At 47.4% G+C, this 14,033-nt stretch overlaps 7 protein-coding genes across 7 annotated transcripts; 3 read left to right on the top strand and 4 right to left on the bottom strand.

The window, feature by feature from the left end:
• Positions 1 to 54: 54 nt before the first annotated feature.
• On the bottom strand, positions 55 to 4,144 carry J056_000287 (Mitogen-activated protein kinase SLT2/MPK1; the record flags this gene model as incomplete). The annotated part of the gene is made up of 14 exons (XM_009267685.1): positions 55 to 476; positions 528 to 693; positions 749 to 817; positions 868 to 993; positions 1,045 to 1,337; positions 1,383 to 1,443; positions 1,496 to 1,561; positions 1,617 to 1,623; positions 1,669 to 1,696; positions 1,742 to 1,783; positions 1,828 to 1,926; positions 1,983 to 2,043; positions 2,112 to 2,797; positions 2,884 to 4,144. The coding sequence occupies 14 exons, from the start codon at positions 4,142 to 4,144 to the stop codon at positions 55 to 57; spliced, it is 3,387 nt and encodes a 1,128-aa protein (XP_009265960.1).
• A 992-nt stretch (positions 4,145 to 5,136) lies between these two features.
• On the top strand, positions 5,137 to 5,670 carry J056_000276 (2-dehydropantoate 2-reductase; the record flags this gene model as incomplete). Its single annotated transcript, XM_009267674.1, has 1 exon — positions 5,137 to 5,670. The coding sequence occupies one exon, from the start codon at positions 5,137 to 5,139 to the stop codon at positions 5,668 to 5,670; it is 534 nt and encodes a 177-aa protein (XP_009265949.1).
• A 99-nt stretch (positions 5,671 to 5,769) lies between these two features.
• On the top strand, positions 5,770 to 6,495 carry J056_000265 (Pre-rRNA-processing protein pno1; the record flags this gene model as incomplete). The annotated part of the gene is made up of 2 exons (XM_009267663.1): positions 5,770 to 5,911; positions 5,966 to 6,495. 2 exons carry the CDS (start codon positions 5,770 to 5,772, stop codon positions 6,493 to 6,495), a joined length of 672 nt encoding a protein of 223 aa, XP_009265938.1.
• Positions 6,496 to 6,651: 156 nt separating this feature from the next.
• On the bottom strand, positions 6,652 to 8,281 carry J056_000254 (uncharacterized protein; the record flags this gene model as incomplete). The annotated part of the gene is made up of 2 exons (XM_009267652.1): positions 6,652 to 7,696; positions 7,746 to 8,281. The coding sequence occupies 2 exons, from the start codon at positions 8,279 to 8,281 to the stop codon at positions 6,652 to 6,654; spliced, it is 1,581 nt and encodes a 526-aa protein (XP_009265927.1).
• Positions 8,282 to 9,582: 1,301 nt separating this feature from the next.
• J056_000243 (uncharacterized protein) lies at positions 9,583 to 11,186 on the bottom strand (the record flags this gene model as incomplete). The annotated part of the gene is made up of 2 exons (XM_009267641.1): positions 9,583 to 10,671; positions 10,722 to 11,186. 2 exons carry the CDS (start codon positions 11,184 to 11,186, stop codon positions 9,583 to 9,585), a joined length of 1,554 nt encoding a protein of 517 aa, XP_009265916.1.
• Positions 11,187 to 11,243: 57 nt separating this feature from the next.
• J056_000232 (Kinetochore protein spc25) lies at positions 11,244 to 12,148 on the bottom strand (the record flags this gene model as incomplete). Its single annotated transcript, XM_009267630.1, has 4 exons — positions 11,244 to 11,380; positions 11,427 to 11,522; positions 11,574 to 12,058; positions 12,105 to 12,148. 4 exons carry the CDS (start codon positions 12,146 to 12,148, stop codon positions 11,244 to 11,246), a joined length of 762 nt encoding a protein of 253 aa, XP_009265905.1.
• Positions 12,149 to 12,196: 48 nt separating this feature from the next.
• On the top strand, positions 12,197 to 13,885 carry J056_000220 (Serine/threonine-protein kinase sid2; the record flags this gene model as incomplete). The annotated part of the gene is made up of 6 exons (XM_009267618.1): positions 12,197 to 12,275; positions 12,326 to 12,476; positions 12,524 to 13,316; positions 13,360 to 13,615; positions 13,662 to 13,748; positions 13,797 to 13,885. The coding sequence occupies 6 exons, from the start codon at positions 12,197 to 12,199 to the stop codon at positions 13,883 to 13,885; spliced, it is 1,455 nt and encodes a 484-aa protein (XP_009265893.1).
• Positions 13,886 to 14,033: the final 148 nt, after the last annotated feature.

Raw genomic sequence — 14,033 nt, 5'->3', positions numbered from 1 at the left:
CGGAAGAAATGAAAATTTTATTGTCTTGGTTATTCCTCATACCCTCCACTTACATCACTCTATCCTTGTACTCGCAAGCTCTCTCTCCAGCTCTACAGAAGGATCGTCGAGGACGTAGCTGCCTTGGTCGCTTCTTTCGCCAGTGGTGTAGTTGCAAGTCAGGCTCTGTGTGTCGTCCGCGAGCTGCAATTCCTCTCTCGATGGAACGGGGAGGGAGTGCGCGGTAGCCGAATCATTCATTTGCTTCTCCCTCTCCCTCTCCCTCTCCTCCCTCTCCCTCTCCATCTCCATCTCCATCTTTTCCCTCTCCTGCTGCTCTTGCTGTTGCTGCACACCCAGCGGCGTCCTCACCTTTTTCCTGAACGACTTAACTTCATCTACAATAAGGTTGCGCATACCCTCAGGGCTATCTTCGACCTCAAAGCCGAAATCGAAGCGCTCCCTACAGCTCGGCTCGTCGGAGGGATCGTGCCAGACTGGTTATAGGGTTTGTGAGAGTGAGCCAAACTAAAAAACACCCCACCCACCAGCCAGATAAGGATGCTTAAGGGCTTCCTCGCACGTGATTCGCTTGGCGGGATCGAATGTCAGCATTTTGCTGAGGAGATCAAGTGCGAGTGGGTTAGCTTTCGGGTAGATGCGCTCGAATGGTATGCGAGGCTTGATGGGGAGTGAACGAATGTATTCGACGGCCTGTGTGTGTGTGGTGTGAGTTGATCAGTTAAATTCGCAAGCCACGCTCACTCACCCGCGGACTACCAACCCTCCTCAACGTCTCTTCCGATGGTGTGCCAAGGACATGCAGTATCTGGTTGAGCTGTGTAGTGTGAGTATTGAGTGCCACTTGCATGCCAATATAACTCCCACCTGGTCCACATAATCCCTCCCCTTGAAAATGGGTCTTCCGCCGAGAAGTTCAGCGAGAATGCACCCGACGCTCCAAATATCGATCGAGGTGGAATAATTAGCGAAGCTAAGCATGATTTCGGGTGCCTGTAGTTATATAGTTGAATGATACGTCTACCTCATAAATGATAAACCCACTCTGTACCACCTAGTAGCGACATATTCAGTCATGAACCCAGCGCTACCAGCAAGACCAGCCCTGAGTGGATCAGATTGATACCCTCTTGCCAAGCCGAAGTCACATATCTTCAACTCGCAGTCGGCATTTACGAGGAGATTGCCTGGTTTGAGATCACGATGGATGACGTCAGCCGAGTGGATGTACTTGAGCCCGCAGAGGGTCTGGTAGACGAATGACTGGTAGTGCTGGTCGGTGAGAGCCTGACCTGATCTGATAATGGCGTGCAGATCAGCTTCCATCAATTCTTCGTCTGTAGAATATAAATGTCTCAGTTACCTGGAATGCCCCAACTCACACAGATAGATCTCGTTGAAGTTGGAGTAGTCGACAATATCCATATCGTAGAGGCATGTTATCTGACGAGGATGCTATTAGACGATGCCTCGCCGCCCCACTCGCTTCACCCACGTTCTTATGTGCGCGGAAATGATCGAGTAGTTTGATTTCCCTCAGCGCGCGCTTGGTGAGGATGGTCTGGTGTGTTTGTGTGAGTGTGTGTGCTTTGTACGCGTGTATGCGTTTTGCCCACTTTTGAGCTTGATTGAGTCAGCCAGACACCTCTACACAACTACGAAACCCACAAAACACCTCTGAGCTTCTTGATGGCCACTGAGTGGAGTGAGTTTGAGGTGTATCGACTGTGTCGCTGCTCACGTTTTGTCCCGCTGGCATCGTGCCTCCCCGCGACGACGCAGCCTGAAGCACCTGAGAATACTGCCACAAGTCCACTATCCACCCACCATACGCCCCCTGTCCGAGCTCCTTGTGCAGCGAGTACCCCTCTTGTACCGAGTACGTCGTGTTGAACGCCTGAAATTGTTTACGCGGCTGCAATTGCGCTGCGATTGGGGTGTTGGTTTATCCATTCTACATTCTCCCGCATTCTCTCACCCACACATTATCGATCCTCGCCGTGGCTGTGCAAGATGCAAGATCTTCTCGATGCTGGCGTCAAACTATTGAAAGCATTATACATGTCTATATACAGCACTAGCCTCACAAATCCTACCCCTTTTTATTCCACCTTGCGGCTATACTGCAGCTCACCAGCCCCGCCTGCCGCACTCGACAGCTGTTCAGCCATCAGGCGTCTGAATCTCCCGCCTCCGCTCTTAGTTAGTTCTTCAAAGCTACCGCTCTCACTAACGACGCCGTCTTCAAGACATACTATTTTTTGCGCGCTACGCAGTGACGAGAGCCGATGAGCGATAACGATAACGGTAGTCTGAGACTGGTTGAGGATGCGTCTTATAGCCTCATTCACCTGCGCTTCGCTCTGTGCGTCCAGCGCGCTGCTCGCCTCATCCAGCACCAGCAAAGCGGGTCGTTTGATGAGAGCGCGCGCAATAGCTATCCGCTGCACCTGTCCACCGCTCAGCGACGACGGCGTGACTGTAGTGTGGAAACCTTGTGGAAGCTGTTTGACAAATTCGCAATTCGCCTGCATAGCTGCATTGTACACGTCGAAACTACTTGCATTTTCTGTACCATATTTTATATTCTCCTCGATCGTTCCCGCGAATAACACGGGTCGTTGGTCTACTACCCCGATAATCTCTCGCCAGCTCTCAGGTGTGAAGGCGCGTATGTCGTGACCGTTGTATGTCACTCGCCCGCCGTTTGGATCGTAGTAGCGCAGTAATAACGCTATGATCGACGTCTTGCCCGCACCAGATGGTCCGGCTATCGCTACACTCTGGCCTTGAGGGACTGTATGGTGTGTCAGTCTCAGTCTTAGTGCTAGTCTTGCTTGGGTAGGATTCACTATCCCTCCACTCTCAACACTCAACACTCACCATCAAATGATACATCACGCAGTATCGTCGCATCTGGTCGCGTCGGATACGTGAAAGCACAGCGCTCGAACCGCACCGTTCCGCTAGATTTGCCTCCGAGCACACTAGCCAAATCGTATCCTTCGCCCAGTTTGATCTGCGGCTTACGTTCTATCAGTGCAAAAACGCGTTCACCGGCGCCCAATCCGCGCATCATAGAACTATAGAACGAGGTAAGGCTAGAGAGGGAGCTGCCCACATAAGCCGAGTAAAGGAGAAGAGAAGAGAGGTTGCCTATAGTAATCTCACCCAATCCCACAAGATGACCACCGTATGCCAACAGTGCGAGGATGGAAAGGTTACCCGAGAACCCCGTACTGCCGAAAAAGACACCACTCGCAATCGCCTCCCTCCTACCTAGCTGCAGGACAGTATCTATCTTTCTGGAGAACCGCTTAGCTTCCCCATCCTGTGTGTTGGATGCTGTGATAGTGCGGAAGGCGCTTAGACGCTCGTTGGCTAAGTTACTAGCGTCTGCGAGAGCATCCTGCGAGGCTGTCGAGAGGCGTTTCAGGTAGCGACCGTAGAACACCGCTCCGATAGCTATTGGGGGCACTATCGTTAACATTACCGTCGTCAGTTTGCTGCTGATGAAAAACATGGCGCACAGCCCAAACACACTGAACACGCTCGCGCGCAGACCGTCGGAAAGAGATTGCGTTACGCAGTCAGTAAGGATTGTTGAGTCGGAGGTGAGACGAGAGAGAGTCTCCCCACTCCCTTTATCGGCGAATTCTACATCTTGCTTGAGCGCATTTGAGTAGGCGTCAACGCGCAAGCGGTTCACTATACGCTGACCAGCTAAACGAAATAACATGGCGCGGCCGGCGTTGGCTGCTGCACCAACAGCGAATAAACCTCCTAAAGCGCACGTCACGCTGGTAAGGGAGTAGCCAAAGAAAGCATCCGGTTTAGCACCGGAAAAGAGGTCAATGAGAGAACCAATAGAGGCGGGTATAATGAGCGACACTGATGAGCTGATGGCGAGGAAAATTACGCCTTTGGAGAAGGTTGATTGCTCAGTTTTGATTACGTCGATGAGTTTCGCAGTGGGCATCCGTATTTTTGGGGCGTTGTTGGGAGACCTACGCAATGGTAAGATAGAAGACAAAGACAATGGTCTCGAGAGTATCCGATTGCCATTGTTTGATAGGGTAAAAGGTACGGTGCATCGAGTGGGTTTGAGGACGAGATTTTTAGTGCAAAATGATCGCAGGATCATGATCTACAGGATAAAAGGAAATTCGGGTAAAAATGAGTAGAAAATTGAATGAGATTGGTGGCGGAGATGGACGTTGTTGAAAAGCGATGGAGGGGTTGAAATCACAAGAGGTAGCGTTAGGTAGCTGGGCATTGTTATTCGGGGAAATAATAAATTATAATTTAAATCGAGTGGATGGGATCGGTGAGCTGGAGAGTAAGTTGAATTGGCTGGGATATCGAGTTGGGCAGAGGCAGTTGGAGTTGATGAGATGGAGGGCGGAAGGCGCAAGTAGGAATCCCAAGCAGCCAACTAGTTTGATTGAGGTGTTGCAGATGGTTCATACGCCGGTGTGTAGCGATTTAGATAGATGTAAGCGCATCTAAACAACCCAAAGATATGGAAATCACTCTTCAATAAGCCAGCAGACAGCCTTGAAAGATCCAAGGAAAATTCAAATGAATTTATGATTACAGATAACACACCACTTCTATCACGCAGCGTGTGTATTCCAAGCGATTTGAAGAATCTGTCTACAGAATCATTCACAGCTGGAATTGTTGAGAGCGTGTTGGATGGATTCAACTACAAGGCAACAGTATCCGCACACTCAGTTCCAACCAGCCAACACCCACAGCGTACAACGATATTAATTAAATTAAATTGAAATGATAAATATTATTGGTATGGGTGCTATTGGTAGTTTGTTGGCGTGTAAATTCCACTTGAAATGCTTAAATTATGCATGTAATTTCAAGTCTTTTGGGGGTTTCATTAGATATTCCTTGTTTGATGGCAGACAGGGGCTTTTTACACCTAATAAATCACACAATAACCCTATTAAAAAGCTAGTCGTGGCTACAAAAGCTAATGATGCTTTAAACTCACTTGAAACAATCCACCCTCTACTAGCACCAGACGCTAGCATCTTATTTTTGCAAAATGGACTCGGATTTTTAGAGCCTAAGGCTATAAACAAGTATAGCCAGCAGATTCTAATTTCTAATCTCAGTATGGCTGCTGCGTTTCAAGATGGCATACTCACAGAAGCCAGCAACGGTGGTACACTCAATGTAACAGCGTACAATTCCAATCAACAGCTCAATAACAATTCAAACTCACTTCTTTCTACCCTATCGCAGCTAGATGGCATCAAGGTACACATCCTGGACACTCCCACCTTCCAACACACCGCACACCTCAAACTCACAGCCAATTGCGCCATAAACGCGCTAGCCACGCTACAAAATTGTAGAAACGGTGAGTTGATCCACTTCAATGAGCTCGTACACTCCATAGTCGATGAATGCTGCACTGTTTTAGACCTAGACCACCACTCAACCCATCTTTACACCAAAAACATAATAAACACAACAGCACTCAACTATAACAGCACTCACACTGATATTCATCAGCGTAGAAAGCCTGCAACACACACGGAAGTTGAATTTCTCAACGGTTATATCATCAACCAAGCACGCATCAAAGGCATAAGCACACCGAACAACCAACGCCTGTACGATGAATTCATGCATAAATTCAAATGATTTGTTGTGTTAGCTCTGCTTGGAATATTTTCAACTATCCCAAATATCCTCTTATCAACTCACTCCCGCCCATCCACACACTAAAATTTAAATTTACAAATGGGCGACTCTGTTATGATCGACACAGAAACACCAATGGTGTCTACGTCCAACGAAACCATGGACACCCAAGACGTTCCCGTCTTCGCTCCAGCCAAGAAGACGCAATCCACTTCTGTTGATTTGAAAGGCCAGACGAGGCGTGAGTGGATTTTTATTCGCCTTTTTATCTTTTCTCACTATTTCACTCTCCCAGGCGTTCTCATACCCGGTCACAGAATGTCCCCGCTCAAGAAAGACTGGGTGAACATCTACGGCCCTTTAGTCGACCTCCTCAAGCTGCAAGTGCGCATGAACCCTCAAAAAAGAGCCGTTGAACTGCGCTCCTCGAAGCACACGAATGATTCCGGCCACCTCCAGAAAGGTGCCGATTTCGTCAAGGCATACGCCCTCGGTTTTGCTGTCGAGGATGCAATTGCCTTGCTTAGACTCGATGACCTCTACATCGACAGCTTCGAAGTGAAGGATGTGAAATCGCTGCAGGGAGACCACCTCTCACGCGCTATTGGCAGAATCGCTGGTCAAAATGGCAAAACCAAGTTCGCGCTCGAGAATGCTACACGCACTAGAATCGTCCTCGCTGACACTCATATTCACATTCTCGGCGCTTTCAACAACTGCAGACTCTGTAAGGATTCCATATGCAGCCTGATCTTGGGTAGTCCTCCAGGAAAGGTTTACAATCACCTCAAAGTCGTCGGCGCTAGACTCAAGCAGAGATTTTAGTTGTTTCGCTCTCCTTCTTTTTTGTACTCTTGTCATGGGATATTTTATTGTTATACAGTAAAGTTAAAAATAGTGTGCATCATGAATAGTTGTTTAGTATCTTTATTAAAGACGTGCTTGTTGTCGTTATCTGTTATACCCTATCCCAAGTCCTCATCACTTCCCTTGTAGTCGATCGAACGGTCTCCAAGGGGTGAGACGCGGGATTATTCTAATCCCAGTGCACTCATAGAAACTCTTAATCAGCCACCACTCCAAGTATATCAGCGTAATGATGAAAATTGTCATCCACGAAGCGCTAACGAACGACTCGACGTGGAGTGAAATTTTGCCATCGACATTTTGTGGGCCGTGTGTGCCATGTGTGCCCTCAGAGACCATTCTCACGTATGCGCCTCGTAATTTCTCTATCGCAACGGACCTACGGCCATCACTTATCCTCGTCGCGCTGAATATGTCGACAAACAACCGTGCATCGCTCACCCGGGCGAGGTCTTCACAATTCTGGGTGAGGACATCCACCGCATACATCGGGTTAGGTGAAATGAGGAGTTGTTTGTAGAACTCGAACGAGCGTATTGTAATGTGAAGGGTGTGTATGGCTTGTGATGGCCATGTGTCGCCCGCATTGCGAGCAAGGAGTGTAACCGGTGTTATATTCCGATCCGTGTACTCGAACCGGATGCACACATCACGATAGCGTGTATTGAGCGTATGCAGCAGAACACTCTCCACCACACGTTGCGCCCACCTGCTCAACACCGGCTGGGCAGGCAGGCCCATAAAGCCTGTCATATCTCCTGTCTGGGTCGGGTTCGTTCGCGAGCTTGTCAGAGGCGGTGCTGGATGCACGCGCAGCCCACGCTTCACGTGCATATACCAGCCTGTCTTGACGAACTGCAAGGCTATTTTGATATTGGAGAAGGTGTAGTCTTTGAGTAGGTGCACGACACTCGTCGCATTCATCTTTTCCACCGATTCCACCTCCAGCCTGCCCACTAGCAGGGCCTGCATGTGCTCGTCAAACACCGTCGTGCGGAAATTCGGCTTCCGCGGGGCGTGTTGACAATTGCACTTACACTCGCATCCTCCACCGTCGAACGGACTCGTCCATGTGAATCGGTAGTACCCGCTGCGCGGCTCGGTGGGTGAGACATGGTGAGCGCGAGCCATAGTGGCTGTGTACTGGTACCCGCTGTCTCTGTATGATGGTTAATGCTGCTACTGCAATGGCTGCACCATCCACTCACTTCGCCGCCGCTTGCACCTGTCCCGCCTTATTGTGATCGACAAGATAGACGTGTCTCTGACCGGAGGAATTATGCGTGCAAAAGATGGTGCAAGTGGGTCTACCGTGCGCATACACCCACGCTACTGATACATTGTTCACATGCGAAATGCCCAGCGTGATCGGCAGCGTCATCAGCCAGACTGTGTGGCACATTGCATCGGGGTCGTAGCCTCGTTCGCGGAGTACTTGCTTAAGGTTGTCGAGAATAGAGTAGCCACTGCGCGAGTAGTGCTCGCTGAAATACATGCTAGGTGACACCCTCAGCAGCGAGGCGGTGCGTTGCGCGGACTCACTGAATAGCCCATTGCTCGTTGAAGTGTTGCGCAGTCGATACAGAACGTATAGGAATTTGTTGTTGAAGCTGCTCCCCACTGGCCTCATTCGGCGGTGTGGCGCACTAACTCGCAATGCATAGCAGTCTCGCTGCTCCGTGTACTCCTTCTGCACTGCAAATATTGTCAGTAGCAGTATTGCGCTTTGGAAGTATTGCAGCATGGTGCACTACCTGTACAATATCGCCATTGATTAAGTATGGTAAATTTTTAACTCCTGATCGCTATTTGACGGATTTGGCAAGGTAATATTCGGAAAAGCTGTGCAAATAGATTTGAGACTGACTATGAACATCTAACTTTTTAATCATATATCCCTCATTCACCCCTTTTAGGATATGATATATATATTTTCAGACATGTTTCAGAATTTGCGACGTAGGCGTAGTCGTCTATTATTTCATGAGTGTACAAGTGGGCGTGTAGGTAATGAATATTTTAGTAGTCTATGGTTTAATTCTGCGTTTATGCGTCTATATCGCCCCCATCTAGCCCCGCGACTTGGTTATTCCATCTTGGAGTCTATCAAATGGTCTCCAGAGTGTAAGACACGAAACTACTCAATCTCAACCATCTCATAGAATATTTTAAGAAGCCACCATTCAGCGTAAATCAGCGCTATAGTGAACCCTGCCAACAAAGAAGCGCTAATGAATAACTCTGCGTTGAGTGAGGAAACTTTTCTGATCAGTACAGTTTCCATCCATGACCATTTGTGTCTACATTGCGTTTACTGTCCATCGCAAACGGCCCATCCTGAATTCTCGTTGCGTCAAGTAAGTATAAAACAGCTCTGTATCGCTCACTCGCGCGAGACTCGCTGAATAGCTCATTGTTCGTCGGAGTATTGAGCAGTCGATACGTCATGTACAGGAAGTCGTTGTTAAAGCTGCTCCCCGCTGGTCTCATTCGGCGTTGAGGTGCGCTTACTCGCAATTCATTGCAGTCTGGCTGTTTCGAATACTGCTGCATCTGCGCAGCAAAACTAATGAATAGCATTATAGCAGTTAGGAGACATTCAGCATTAATATTCACAGTCACAGTCCAAGACTTGTTTGTTCAAAATTCATATTCTAAAGTGTGGAGTGGGTACTGTTCTATGCGCGACTTAAGCACGTCCTAAAAGGAGCTTTACTCCGTTCATGAACAGCTGCGCTACATGCCTCTAAAACCCCTTTTGCTCTCTTCTAGCCTCGCACATTCCTTACGAAAACCCACCAGTGACTTGATATCACCAATAATTTATCTCCTGGTGACTGTCTTGCATCGAGGTACCGAATGGTCGGGATTTCCAAAATTTTATTTTTCTTACGAATGAGCACTTCTTATCTTGTCATTAATCTTGTTGTGAACTTTCCATTGGAGTTAAAGCACACATAATCAGTGATTCAGATTTGTGGTACAATGCCCGAGGTGATGGAGGTGATGTGCATGTGGATAATATTTGAAGCTCCTAGAGTCACTTTACTGTAATCTATCCAGGGGTTTCCAAGGCGTCTGACGGGGCTTAAATCTGACACCCAACAGCGTGAATAAAAATGCAAAAAGTCGGAGCTGGACCGAGATCGCGATAGCCATTATAAGCACCATCCAGCTATCCCCCAGAGGCTTTTCGAAGGCTTGCGTTCCACTCACGTCAAAATCAATTGTAGCATCTGGAGACTGATGAAGAATCCACTTAGCATGAGCTCGTCGAAGACCTGCTAGCCAGTTGGCCACAGTGAAGGCATGGCTGGAGGTGGAGTTATTTGATAACGAGGAATTTTCATCTAATGATAACAGACGCCTGAACAAATCATCGTCTGATATCCGCACCATATCTTCACATCTGCTACCAAGCACATTGATGATGTAGTCGACGTTAGGCGAGATGAGCATTTGTGTGAAAAATTCGTAAGAGCGAATGTTCAAGGTGAGTGTGTCATCTGCCCCCTCTCCAATTTCGGTAGGAGATATCAGTGGATCTGTGTAGGTGATGATCACTTTGACACGTGAATGACGTCGTACAGCGCTGTGTAACGTCTTCTCAATCGCTTTTCTCGCATGAAAACACAAATACGGCTCTGCATCGAAACCCAACGAGCCTGACTCGTCCAGCGACTGTGTTGGATTGGCTTTGGTGTTTAGCGTCACGCCTATATTAGGTTTGGGATAGAATGCTAGGTTTTTAAAATAATGGAGGTAAAGTGCTTGGTAGAGTATGCGAGCGAATGTGAGAAGGTTAGTGAATGGGCGGGTGGAAAGGTGTATAACGACCGATTTGAGGCTTATTTTTCGCGCATTTGCCTCACCAGAAGGCACCAAATTGGCAGTAAACTTGAGCTTCTCGTCCTGGTCGTAATAAGTGACTCTGATTTTAGGTGGTCTCAGTTGATTTTGAGAATTGAACGGGACAGACGCCTGTAAATTGTAAAAGCCCTGTCTGTCATTCATCGGGGAAACAAAGAAGGAGCGTGGCTGAAAGCTCTGATGGGTATATTCGCTGGAGGATATGCGCGTAGAGTCGTCGTTCGGTATGATATACATACTCCTTTCGCCATATGTGTTGTGTACCTAGGAGTGGATGTTAAATACATACCGGATACACTAATAGCCTAGCCCACCTCGAATATCGTCAGAGTGTGCCTCCGCTTGTCGTCATAGCAGAAGTATATCGATAGTGGATTGATATTGGACATTCCGAGAGTGGTAGGCATTGTCATTAGATAAGCAGAGTGAGCGGTATTCTCGCTATACCCTCTGTCATCTAGTGTCCGCCTCAGATTAGCGATTATAGACAAATCGTTGTAGCTAGTGGTGAGATAGCCGCGGGGATCAACTCTCAACAGCGACCACATTCTCCTAGACTCTCTAAACAGCCTACTCCTCTCACTTCTATTATCAAGCTTGAAAAGGGCTAGCGTGAGCGGATAGCTGAAGCTGTGGCTAGTCGGAGTGAATCGTCGGTGGGAAGTGGCGTAATTAATAAGGTAAGCATCCTCAACGTCTTGGTAGTTCTGAATTATGACGTATGTAGCTGCGACGGCGACAGCGACGCCAAGCAGGCCTTGGCCGGTAGTGGAGGTCATGGGTAAGGTACAACAAGCAGGATCGGGTGGAATATAAGTACAAAACGCAGTATGAGCTTAAGCGTGCTTCTCTTTTACTACTACACCTCTAAAAGCCCCTCTGATACGCTTTATGAAGGTGTAGAAGCCACGGGAACTGTTGAGCTCATGGAGGAGCAAATCGAGCTCGTCTGGTCGTGGATTGCAGGATACGACTGGGTGAGTGGGTGAGTGGGGTGCATTAATGCGTAATACACTAACCTTTATACTCCGGCTCGCTCAAATCCAATTCGATTGAAAATTGTCTGTCTGGTTGGCGGTCATCGATTTGAGAGAAAGCAAGGAAAATGCAGTCGACTGTGTTAATTGGAGGTGTTAGGGTGGCTATGTATTTAAACATCCACTTACGTTTATTACTTCTCAACTTTAAACCCAATTTCTGCTCAAAGAAGGCTAATTCAGGAGCATTCTTCGCAGCCTGACCATCAAGAGTCTTCTTCTCGCTCTCAATCATGTCTTTGTGTTTGTTTATTCTTTCCCTGTACTCTTCTATTTCAGCAATCAAGCCGTCTCTATTAGTAGAATGTGATCTCATTTCACGCATGTAATTGCTGATTTGATCCTTCATTTCCTGCACCTCCTGTCTCTCTCTTTCAATATCTCTCACGACATCAAACTCCTTCTTCTTCAGATTCTCGATTTCCTCTTTTATCCGAGACTGATTCTCCTTCTCCTCATTCAATGCCTTTGCGTGATCAGCCTTGCGCTTCATGACGCGCTCTCTAACGTCGCTAGAATGTGAATCAAGGGCAAGCTGCAGTGTAGCCATACGATCCCTTGCCTTATCGAGTTTAAGAAGGTTTTGTTGTTGCTCGTCCGTGGAAGAAGGCTCACTAAGGCGTATAAGATTGAGAATTATAATAATAAGCATTCACGCACTTTGATAGTGTCCTGCTCAGTAATTTCTTTTGCGGCGTCGTCATCGAATTGCTCGAAGACGCGTTCTGCGCGTAATTGCTCTTAATCTCAAAATGTCAACATTACCACCACGCGAAAGGGAAATACTGTCGAAACCAGAAGTGCAGCGTAAGGCAACAGTCGCGCAGTTGTGTGAGTCAACTTAGGAACCCCGATTAAGGTTGTCTCATACAGCTGAATAGACTTTTATGATTATTACTTTGATTTATTGGGATATATACACAATCGCAAGCAGAGGCTAGATCAGAAGGTTTCTGATTTACAAGATACTCAAGATACCCGCGTTGCTCAGAAGGATTGGAAGTCTTATTGCGGTAGAGAGAGAGCCTTGCTGTGGGTGATTATGCATTTAGACATAGCCCTTCTAAATCCCTTCGCAGCCGCAAGCGACGCACTAAAGTTAAGTTTAACCACTTCCACATCATTTGCCAGGTTGGTCAAGGCGGCTATGGTGAAGTTTACCTCGCACGTAAAGCAGACACAGGCGAAATCTGCGCGCTCAAGCAAATGCGCAAGAAAACGCTACAGAAGATGGACGAAGTTAAGCATATCTTGATAGAACGTGACATTCTCACTACAGCCAAATCACCTTGGTTGGTCAGGCTGTTGTACGCATTTCAAGACATCGATAGCGTCTTCCTTGCCATGGAGTTCGTTCCTGGTGGTGACTTCCGCACTCTCCTGAACAACTCGGGCGTGTTGAAAGAAGAACACGCCAAGTTTTACATTTCTGAAATGTTCATGGGTATAGATACACTACACAAACTTGGATACATTCACCGCGATCTCAAACCGGAGAACTTCTTGGTTGATAGCTCTGGTCATGTCAAACTCACCGACTTTGGTTTGGCCACAGGTGCGCTTAACCCTGCGAGATTAGACTCCCTCAAGCACAAACTCGATGAAGTGAAGGAGAACGACATTATTTACAGATCCACAATAGAGCGCAGATCCATATTCAAATCTATGAAGCTCAACCAGGCTAGATGGGCAGATAGTATAGTCGGTAGTCCCGATTATTTAGCTGCAGAGGTTATTAGAGGCAAGCCATACTCCTTTGCCGTCGACTACTGGTCATTAGGCTGTATTTTGTTTGAGTTCTTAGCTGGTTTCCCTCCATTCTCGGGAGCAACATCTGATGAGACCTGGACCAATTTGCGCAACTGGCAGAGGGTAAGTTATTGGTGCTGATTGACTGTTGCTGACATACTCGTAGGTGCTAAGAAGACCTGTCTACGACAAACCAGAAGACTTGATTTTCAACCTGTCAGATACGGCTTGGGACGCAATAACCAGTCTCATCGCGCCATTGGAAACGCGTATAGCTACACTCGAAGGTTTAAAAAGCCACCCCTTCCTTAGCGACGTTCCATGGGACAATCTGCGCGAGACACCAGCGCCATTCATACCTGCACTAGACTCTGAGGAGGATGCTGGGTACTTTGATGCCTTTGACGATCCTGAAGATATGGGTGGGTTAGACCCATTCTTATATGCTCTTCTAACCACAGCGACTAGTGAAATACGCCGAAGTCAAAGAAAAGCAACTCAAAATCGAAGCAATGCAAGACAAGAACAACAAAGTCGAAAGGGGCCTCTTTGCGGGTGAGTAGAAGGGATTATGAGATGGTGCATTACTAAAACTCATTTTAGGATTCACATTCGCACCCCGTCAAAAGACGACGGAGCAACTGGCAACAGCCCTCGCCAAACCGGAAGACGCACTTTCTACAATATTCTGAATAAAGGCATGGAAACATACATTGTAGCATAGCAATGTGACAGCATGATACTCTAACATCCACCTAATATAGCACTTAATTCATAAATGAAAACTTGATATCATAGACATGTTTGGTATTGTGTATGTGATATCTTTAAACCATACAG

This window comes from Wallemia ichthyophaga (genome assembly GCF_000400465.1).
Source record: "Wallemia ichthyophaga EXF-994 unplaced genomic scaffold scaffold1, whole genome shotgun sequence".
NCBI lineage: Eukaryota > Fungi > Basidiomycota > Wallemiomycetes > Wallemiales > Wallemiaceae > Wallemia > Wallemia ichthyophaga.
The sequence above is the reverse complement of the archived record's forward strand: the minus strand, read 5'-3'. Positions and strand labels throughout refer to the sequence as shown.